Genomic DNA, 10,847 nt, shown 5'->3' on the forward strand with positions numbered 1-10,847 from the left:
TCATCGTGGCCTCCGACCTAACCGACGTGCCCTAATACCGTATTTTCCGCACCATAAGGCGCCCTGGGTTATAAGCCGCGCCTTCAATGAACGGCATATTTCAAAACTTTGTCCACCTATAAGCCGCCCCGTGTTGTAAGCCGCATCTAACTGCGCTAAAGGAATGTCAAAAAAACAGTCAGATAGGTCAGTCAAACTTGAATAATATATTAAAAACCACCGTGATGTGGGCGCACATGGAGTCGTATATCAACATGGACGGAGCTGCGTGAAAAAAGCCACCCGGCCTCTTCGCGTAAACTTACCTTAACCACTCGCTCATCTTTTCTTCATCCATCCATCCCTTCGAGTTAGCTTTTATGATGACGCCGGCTGGAAAGGTCTCTTTTGGCAAGGTCTTCCTTTTGAATATCACCATGGGTGGAAGTTTCTGGCCATTAGCATGGCAAGCTAGAACCACAGTGAAGGATGACTTCTCATTCCCTGTGGTGCGAATATTCACCGTACGTGCTCCCGTTGTATCCACAGTGCGGTTCACAGGAATATCAAAAGTCAGTGGAACCTCGTCCATGTTGATAATGTTCTCTGGCCGGATCTTTTTTTCAGCTATCTTGTTTTTACAATATGCACGGAAAGTAGCCAGCTTTTCTTGAAAGTCTTTAGGCAGTTGCTGTGAAATAGTAGTCCGTGTGCGGATGGAGAGATTGCGTCTTTTCATGAACCGGAAACCTGTCGCCATTTTGTGGTCTTTACAGATGTAAACACACAAAGGAAATGAAACGTAATATCCGCGCGCTTCTTCTTCTTCTACGCGGGCGGGTGGTTGCTTACAGTAGAAGAAGAAGCGCTTCCTGTTCTATGGGGGCGGGTGCTTACCTTGGCGGTTGCTTGCGTAGAAGAAGAAGCACTTCCTCTTCTACGGGGAAAAAAGATGGCGGCTGTTTACCGTAGTTGCGAGACCGAAACTTTATGAAAATGAATCTTAATATTAATCCACATATAAAGCGCACCGGGTTATAAGCCGCACTGTCAGCTTTTGAGTAAATTTGTGGTTTTTAGGTGCGGCTAATAGTGCGGAAAATACGGTACATCTCCCCAGGGAGGTGATCGGGGGGCGTCCTGACCAGTGGCCTGAACGGTTCGGGCATCGGGCAAATAATAATTTTTAAATACAGTACAGGCCAAAAGTTTGGACACACCTTCTCATTCAATGCGTGTTCTTAATTTTCATGACTATTTACATTGTAGATTGTCTCCATGTGGAGTTATGTACTTAACAAAAAAAAGGTGAAATAACTAAATAAAAACATGTTTTATATTCTAATTTCTTCAAAATAGCCACCCTTTGCTCCGATTACTGCTTTGCACACTCTTGGCATTCTCTCCATGAGCTTAAAGAGGTGAAGTGGTTTTCACTTCACAGGTGTGCTTGAAGCTCATGGAGAGAATGCCGCGAGTGTGCAACTCATTATATGAACCATGTGCTTCTATCTATAACACATCTGTCTATAACATCTATAATAACCTTGTTGAATATGTCACAGTGATGGAAAGAAAAGGAAAGAAAAAGAACACTGGAGTGACAATTTGATTTATTATGGTCAGTTTACCAACAAACAGATGAATGGGTTGAAAAGTTAGGATGAGAAGTTTGCTCCTCCTCTATCAGACAAGACTTGTTATCATTACACAAACATGATGAAGAGATGAAACTCCAGCCCTTCTCCTTTGTTGTGCTCTGCTTGGGGGCGGGAAGACCAACAGGTCCGCCGCTATAAAGCCATCACCCCGCCACTGCAGGGCGACAGGACGCCTCCAACACCTCCTGGGAAGAACATTTGGAATTCACTTTTGGACTTTTTTTTCTTTCTTTCCCCTCACGGACCTCCAACATCCCGACCATGCAGCCAGTGCGTGTCGCGCACTGCTTCCTGCCGCTCTGGCTCTCCCTGCTCGGATGCGTTTCGGACGTTTACGCGGGGCCCATTTCGCTCAACTCCAACGCCATCAAAAACCTACCGGGCGGCAAAGGCTTGGAGGCGGTCAGCCCGAGTCCACGCACGTCCGCACCCCCCGGCGTCGCGGGACACAAACCCCCCGTGGACACTTTGCAGGTACGCTCCACTCTCCTCTGTTTACGTATGCGCGTAAAAAAAAAGTCCGTGCGTAAAAGTCTGTGCGTGAAAGTCTGTGTGTAAAAGTAGGTGCGTAAAAGTCCGTGCGTAAAAGTATGTGTGTAAAAGTATGTGCGTAAAAGTCTGTGCGTAAAAGTCTGTGTGTAAAAGTCCGTGCGTAAAAGTCTGTGTGTAAAAGTCTGTGCGTACAAGTCTGTGCGTAAAAGTTTGTGTGTAAAAGTCTGTGCGTAAATTTCTGTGCGCACCGTTTTTTTTATATTTAATGTTGCCATCAACAGATTGCTGCGTTGCACATTTGACTGCAACGAATTTGTGATTTTTCTTTTGGATCACTTGTATTTATTGTTTTTTTTGTGTGTAAAAAGGTAAAAGTATGTGCGTAAAAGTCTGTGTGCAAAAGTCTGTTTGTACAAGTCTGTGCGTAAAAGTCTGTGTGTAGAAGTCTGTGCGTAAATGTCTGTGTGTAAAAGTATGTGCGTAAAAGTCCGTGCGTAAAAGTCTGTGCGTAAAAGTCTGCGTGTAAAAGCCTGTGTGTAAAAGTCTGCGTGTAAAAGTCAGTGCGTAAAAGTATGCGTGTAAAAGTATGTGCGTAAAAGTCCGTGCGTAAAAGTGTGTGTGTAAATGTCCGTGTGTAAAAGTCTGTGCGTAAAAGTCTGTGTGTAAAAGTATGTGCGTAAAAGTCTGCGTGTAAAAGCCCGTGTGTAAAAGTCAGCGCGTAAAGTATGCGTGTAAAAGTATGTGCGTAAAAGTCTGTGCGCAAAAGTATGTGCGTAAAAGTCTGCGTGTAAAAGTCTGTGTGTAAAAGTATGTGCGTAAAAGTCTGTGTGTAAAAGCCTGCGTGTAAAAGTCTGTGCGTAAAGGTCTGTGTGTAAAAGTGTGCGCAAAAGTATGTGCGTAAAAGTCTGTGTGTAAATGTATGTGTGTAAAAGCCTGCGTGTAAAAGTATGTGCGTAAAAGTCTGTGCGTAAAAGTCTGTGTAAAAGTGTGCGCAAAAGTATGTGCGTAAAAGTCTGTGTGTAAAAGCCTGCGTGTAAAAGTCTGTGCGTAAAAGTCTGTGCGTAAAAGTCTGTGTGTAAAAGTGTGCGCAAAAGTATGTGCGTAAAAGTCTGTGTGTAAAAGCCTGCGTGTAAAAGTCTGTGCGTAAAAGTCTGTGCGTAAAAGTCCATGTGTAAAAGTGTGCGCAAAAGTATGTGCGTAAAAGTCTGTGTGTAAAAGCCTGCGTGTAAAAGTATGTGCGTAAAAATCTGTGCGTAAAAGTCTGTGCGTAAAAGTCTGTGTGTAAAAGTGTGCGCAAAAGTATGTGCGTAAAAGTCTGTGTGTAAATGTCCGTGTGTAAAAGTCTGTGCGTAAAAGTGTTTTTTTCTTGTCTCCAGCAGTCCGGACTCTGCACGGACGACGAGGACTGCGGAGGGGAAGAATTCTGCAACGACGCCCGCAGCGTGTGCCTGCCCTGCCGCAAGAACCGGAAGCGTTGCGCACGGGACGCCATGTGCTGCGCCGGAAGTCGCTGCAGCAACGGTGAGAACAAAAAGCCTCATTTACTTGAATTAAAAAAAAAAAAAAGTTTTTCCCACTGTTTTACACTCAGTGGTAAAGCTCGGTTGGTAGAGCTTGAGGGTTCTGAGTTCGATTCCCCCCGCTTCTGCCATTCCTAGTCACTGCCGTTGTGTCCTTGGGCAAGACACTTTACTCCACCTGCTCCAAGCGCCTCCCACACTGGTTTAAATGTAACTTAGATATTGGCTTTCACTATGTAAAAAGCGCTCTGAGTGACTAGAGAAAAGTGCTATATAAATATAATTCACTTCACATCTTGTGGGCCCATTCAGGTGTCTGCCAGACTAATGACATCGACGCAGACGGCTGGCATGTACCCAACAACACTATGGAGCATCACGCCAAAAGACCCGTCATAGCGCAGGAGCCCCATTCTGTCAAAGGTGAGCTTATTTTTATTTTTATTTTATTTTTATTTATTTTATTTTTTTGTCCTGTCCAGCTTCTCAGGCAAATCATGTAATAATAATAATAATAATAATAATAATAATAGATTTTATTTGCAAAAAGCACTTTACATTGAGTAAACAACCTCAAAGTGCCAAAGTGTATTAAAAAGATAAATACAATAAATATAGAATAAAAATAAAAAGATAATAAAAAAAATAATAACAACTAGAAAAGCCAAATAGCTGAAACTAGTATGCATATATCTAAAAAAAGGCAAGGTATTTTTTTTTTCAAGGTAAAAAATGATTTTCAAGGTAAAAAATGATTTTCAAGTTAAAAAAAATTTTAAGGTAAAAAAAAAATTTTGAAGAAATTTTTTTTTTCAAGGTAAAAAATGATTTTCAAGGTAAAAAATGATTTTCAAGGTTAAAAATGATTTTCAAGGTTACAAATGATTTTCAAGGTAAAAAATGATTTTCAAGGTAAATTTTTTTTTTTCAAGGTTAAAAATGATTTTCAAGGTAAAAAATGATTTTCTAGGTAAAAAAAAATGTTTAAGGTAAAAAAAAATGTCAAGGTTATAAGTGATTTTCAAGGTAAAAAATGATTTTCAAGGTACATTTTTTTTTTCAAAGTTAAAAATGATTTTCAAGGTAAAAAATGATTTCAAGGTAAAAAAAATGATTTTCAAGGTAAAAAAAATTTTTCAAGGTAAAAAAAAATTTTCAAGGTAAAAATTTTTTTTCAAGCTTAAAAATGATTTTCAAGGTAAAAAAAATATTTTCTGGGTAAACAACATTTTTCAAGGTAAAAAAAAATGTATGGGTTAAAAAAAAATTTCAAGGTAAAAATTTTTTTTCAAGGTAAATGATTTTCAAGGTAAAAAATGATTTTCAAGGTAAAAAATGATTTTCAAGGTAAAAACATTTTTTAAAGTAAAATTTTTTTTTTTAAATAAAGGTTTTTAAGCCTTTTTTAAAAGCATCCACAGTCTGTGGTGCCCTCAGGTGGTCAGGGAGAGCGTTCCACAGACTGTAGTTCGTAGCTTTGTCCTCGGAGGTTAGTCTGTCCGGAGCGGAGGTGTCGTGTGGAGGATTTGGGGGTGAGCAGTTCTTTGAGGTAAAGGGGGGCCACTTCCATGAAGTCACTGGTGGGTTAGTAGGGAGACTTTGGATTCAATCCTGAGTGGAACTGTGGGTGTGATGTAGATGCCCATATCGGCTGTACAAGTTTACTTTACTTCTCTTGTTGCCTTATTTGTATTTTGACTTTATTAAATGTATTTATATGATCATTTGGTGCAGCCGGGCCGGAGCAGGAGGGGATAGAAAGAGGGAAAAAAGGGAAAATTGTGGGCACAAGAGGGGGATAAGACAGCGAGACAACAACAACAACAGCAAACACAACAACAACAATAGAGCAACATCAGCAAATAGGTTATGATGGAAAACGTGATAGCAAAGAAGCAGTTAGTCAAATAAATAATAATACAGAAATTAAATTGAGCTTTATTACACTACAAATGGAGCGATACAAATACCAATAGAAATATCACTATTGATAATGAATAATAACAATAATTTACCTCTATTATCAACAATATATTTGTTCAAATGCAACAATACATATACGTAATGATAACTAGAGATACAAAAGAAAACAGATAAATCGAGGGGAGGAAAGAGAATAACCTTGTAGATTGTTATAGTAACAATAGGTTAAGCTTGTGCCATGTGTTGTACCCAGTTTACCTTAACCTCGTAAGGCCCAAGCTGTTTGTTTACATGATTTCTTTTATTTCTCTTTGCTATTTGTGCTTATTGGACCCTAATTACAATAAACACTAAAAAAAAATCATCTTTTGATATAATGTACTTAGTCCATAAGTACACAAACGTGTACTTCATGTTTAGTGACATGCAAATTTTTATTTTTACACTTTTTTTCCTCCAAATTCCATTGTATGTTATACTCTTCTGACACCACCAGATGGCAGTATAAGTGTCCACATAAGTGGCCATAAGACCCCAATTCAGTAGTGTACATAATTTTGGAAATAAGAGCTAAAAGGTGCCGTCCACACATGTGGCCACTAAGGCCTTTAGAGGCTAGGGCAGCGGATTTTTATTTATTTTACATATGTGCCTAATCTACATAGATACAAATAATTGCTATTGCGACATCCAGTGGACACATTTAGAACAGCTGTTTCTTTTATTCAATAATTTCGGCTCATTTTTATACTCGGCAAACTCATCCCGCGGGCCGGGTAAAACCTGTTCGCGGGCCTGATCTGGCACGTGGGCCTTACGTTTGACACCCCTGCCCTAGGGCAACAACGGTAATATATGTTTGATGAAACGGGATTATATGCATGAGTGTATGTATGTATATGTACTTGTATATGTACAGTATGTGTATACTGTATGTGTGTTTGTACAGTGAATGTATATGTACATGTATGTGTATATGTATGTTTGTACAGTGTTTGTATATGTACATGTATGTGTATATGTATGTTTGTATAATGAATGTATATATAAATGTATGTGTATATGTATGTTTGTATAATGAATGTATATATAAATGTATATGTATATGTATGTTTGTACAGTGAATGTATAGGTATGTGTATATGTTTGTTTGTACAGTGAATGTATATGTATGTGTATATGTATGTACATGTATGTGTATATGTATGTTTGTAGAGTGCTTGTATATGTATGTGTATATGTATGTTTGTACAGTGAATGTACATGTAGGTGTATATGCATGTACATGTATGTGTATATGTATGTTTATACAGTGAATGTACATGTATGTGTATATGCATGTTTGTAGAGTGCTTGTATATGTATGTGTATATGTATGTTTGTACAGTGAATGTACATGTATGTGCATATGTATGTTTGTACAGTGAATGTATATGTATGTGTTTATGCATGTACGTGTATGTGTATATGTATGTTTATACAGTGAATGTACATGTATGTGTATATGTATGTTTGTATAGTGCTTGTATATGTATGTGTATATGTATGTTTGTAGAGTGAATGTATATGTGTATGTATGTTTGTACAGCGAATGTATATGTATGTGTATATGTATGTTTGTAGAGTGCTTGTATATGTATGTGTATATGTATGTTTGTACAGTGAATGTATATGTATGTGTATATGTATGTTTATACAGTGAATGTACATGTATGTGTATATGTATGTTTGTACTGTGAATGTATATGTAAGCGTATATATTTATGTTTGTACAGTGAATGTATATGTATGTGTATATGCATGTACATGTATGTGTATATGTACAATATGTTTATACAGTGAATGTACATGTATGTGTATATGTATGTTTGTAGAGTGCTTGTATATGTATGTGTATATGTATGTTTGTACAGTGAATGTACATGTATGTGTATATGTATGTTTGTATAATGTATGTAAATATAAATGTACCGTATGTGTATATGTATGTATATGTATGTTTGTACAGTGAATGTAAATGTATGTGTATATGTATGTACATGTATGTGTATATGTATGTTTATACAGTGAATGTACATGTATGTGTATATGTATGTTTATACAGTGAATGTACATGTATGTGTATATGTATGTTTGTAGAGTGCTTGTATATGTATGTGTATATGTATGTTTGTACAGTGAATGTATATGTATGTGTATATGTATGTTTGTACAGTGAATGTATATGTATGTGTATATGTATGTTTATACAGTGAACTTAGATGTATGTGTATATGTATGTTTGTACAGTGAATGTATATGTATGTGTATATGTATGTTTGTAGAGTGCTTGTATGTTTGTACAGTGAATGTACATGTATGTGTATATGCATGTTTGTAGAGTGCTTGTATATGTATGTGTATATGTATGTTTGTACAGTGAATGTATATGTATGCGTATATGTATGTTTGTACAGTGAATGTATATGTATGTGTATATGCATGTACATGTATGTGTATATGTATGTTTATACAGTGAATGTACATGTATGTGTATATGTATGTTTGTAGAGTGCTTGTATATGTATGTGTATATGTATGTTTGTAGAGTGAATGTATATGTGTATGTATGTTTGTACAGCGAATGTATATGTATGTGTATATGTATGTTTGTAGAGTGCTTGTATATGTATGTGTATATGTATGTTTGTACAGTGAATGTATATGTATGTGTATATGTATGTTTGTAGAGTGCTTGTATATGTATGTGTATATGTATGTTTGTACAGTGAATGTACATGTATGTGTATATGTATGTTTGTACAGTGAATGTATATGTATGTGTATATGTATGTTTGTACAGTGAATGTATATGTATGTGTACATGTATGTTTGTACAGTGAATGTACGTGTATGTGTATATGTATGTTTAGACAGTGAATGTACATGTATGTGTATATGTATGTTTGTAGAGTGAATGTACATGTATGTGTATATGTATGTTTGTAGAGTGAATGTACATGTATGTGTATATGTATGTTTGTACAGTGAATGTATATGTATGTGTATATGCATGTACGTGTATGTGTATATGTATGTTTAGACAGTGAATGTACATGTATGTGTATATGTATGTTTGTAGAGTGCTTGTATATGTATGTGTATATGTATGTTTGTACACTGAATATATATGTATTTGTATATGTATGTTTGTACATTGCATGTATATGTACACGTATGTGTATATGTATGTTTGTACAGTGCTTATATATGTATGTGTATATGTATGTTTGTACAGTGAATGTGCCTGTGGATATACCTTTTTTTTTTTTTAAAGTGGCACCTTTCTAACAATCTCTTTATCGGGTCCAAGGTCAAGAAGGAGACACGTGCCTGCGCTCGGCCGACTGCGCCGAGGACCTGTGCTGCGCCCGCCACTTCTGGTCGCGCATCTGCAAGCCCGTGCTGACCGAGGGCCAGGCGTGCACGCGCCACCGCCGGAAGGGCACCCACGGCCTGGAGCTCTTCCAGCGCTGCGACTGCGGCGACGGCCTGGCCTGCAGGCCCGAGAGAGGCGAGCGGGACCACGCCGTCAGCAGGACGTCGTCCCGGAACCTACACACCTGCCAGAGACGCTGACGAATGAACACAAACCGGGTCACAAGACACCCGCCGATTGCTGCTGACGGCCGAAACGGCGTGCAGGGAAGTGCACATCCCGGCGAAAAGTGATCCACCCCGCAGATGGACTGAGGAAGTGGCCGGATCAATTTTGGAACGGCGTTTTTTTTGTTTCTGTTTTCATGGAACTTGAGTTATTGCAGTAAATTACTGTATTGTAAATAGATCCAGTACTGGGGGGGGGGTGGCACTTAATTGACCTATGTCAACACCTGCATGCAGTGTAAATGTGTTATATATTGTTTTATAAGAAAACGTGGATATATTTGTTTTATTAAACGCTCCTCTACTCATAACCACCTTCTCTCCTGACCCATCATTGAGCTGTAAATAACCAATCCTTTCAGCCAGTCGGACAATTACTGCCGTTGTTGTTTAACACCATTTCTCCCGAATCAGCGGTTCGGGGATGGTTGGAATATTTTGGCCGCGCACGCCGCACTAACTCATTACCCACAAATTACTGAGATATGCACACTTGCACACACACACACACACACACACAAAAATGCAACAAACATTTAACAAGGCATTACTGGAGCCCCCAGAGTGCCACAGCCTGCTATGGAAGATCGGCTGCAAACAAGCATATCAAATTCTAACTAGATGTGGCCATTCCTGGAGGAATTGCATGTGAATGCTCCAATGCTGAAGTTGCACTGAAATGTAGTATGAAATGTAGGAATAGTTTGAATGTTGAAGAGTTGGAATTTCCAGGAAAACCGGAATTTGGTTCGGAACTTGGGAAAGTGTTAGTTTGAATGAGTGGAATGTGTTGATGTTGGAATTGTTTGAATAGGTTGAGAAATGTGAGAATTGTGCAACTTGGAAAAAAATGTCCCGTTCATTTCAATGGGAACTTCCTGGAAATTTGGGAATTTTGGGAAAAGTGGGATTTTTTGAATGAGTTTTTGAAATCAATCAATCAATCAATCAATGTTTATTTATATAGCCCTAAATCACAAGTGTCTCAAAGGGCTGCACAAGCCACAACGACATCCTCGGTATAGCCCACATAAGGGCAAGGAAAAACTCACCCCAGTGGGACGTCGATGTGAATGACTATGAGAAACCTTGGAGAGGACCGCATATGTGGGTAACCCCCCCCTCTAGGGAGACCGAATGCAATGGATGTCGAGTGGGTCTAACATAATATTGTGAGAGTCCAGTCCATAGTGGATCCAGCATAACAGTAAGAGTCCAGTCCACAGTGGGGATGATCAGTGCTGGGATTTTAAGAATAGTTGGAATTTCCAGGAAAACCGGAATTTGGTTTGGAACTTGGGAAAGTATTAGTTTGAAAGTCCAGGATGAGTGGAATGTGTTGATGTTGGAATGGTTTGAATAGGTTGAAAAATTTGAGAATTGTGCAACTTGGAAAAAATGTCCCATTCATTTCAATGGGAACTTCATGGAAATTTGGGAATTTTGGGAAAAGCGGGATTTTTTGAATGATTTTTTTTAAATGATCAGTGTTGGAATTTTAAGAATAGTTGTCCAGGATGAGTGGAAGGTGTTGATGTTGGAATGGTTTGAATAGGTTGAAAAATGTGGGAATTGTTCCCATTTCAATGGGAACTTCCTGGAAATTTGGGGAAAAAAGGGATTTAAA

The 10,847-nt window shown here is 38.3% G+C and overlaps 1 protein-coding gene across 2 annotated transcripts; it reads left to right on the plus strand.

Moving 5' to 3' along the window:
• The first annotated feature begins 1,818 nt into the window (after window positions 1-1,818).
• LOC133571921 (dickkopf-related protein 1-like) lies at window positions 1,819-9,490 on the plus strand. Of its 2 annotated transcripts, none has more exons than XM_061924877.1 (4): window positions 1,819-2,114; window positions 3,509-3,653; window positions 3,965-4,075; window positions 8,928-9,490. In XM_061924877.1, exons 1-4 carry the CDS (start codon window positions 1,902-1,904, stop codon window positions 9,191-9,193), a joined length of 735 nt encoding a protein of 244 aa, XP_061780861.1. In that variant the 5' UTR covers window positions 1,819-1,901; the 3' UTR covers window positions 9,194-9,490. The 2 variants fall into 2 exon arrangements, with proteins under 2 accessions (XP_061780861.1, XP_061781545.1); XM_061925561.1 differs by having other exon boundaries at window positions 3,512-3,653.
• Window positions 9,491-10,847: the final 1,357 nt, after the last annotated feature.

This window comes from Nerophis lumbriciformis, linkage group LG02, assembly GCF_033978685.3.
Source record: "Nerophis lumbriciformis linkage group LG02, RoL_Nlum_v2.1, whole genome shotgun sequence".
Taxonomy (NCBI): domain Eukaryota; kingdom Metazoa; phylum Chordata; class Actinopteri; order Syngnathiformes; family Syngnathidae; genus Nerophis; species Nerophis lumbriciformis.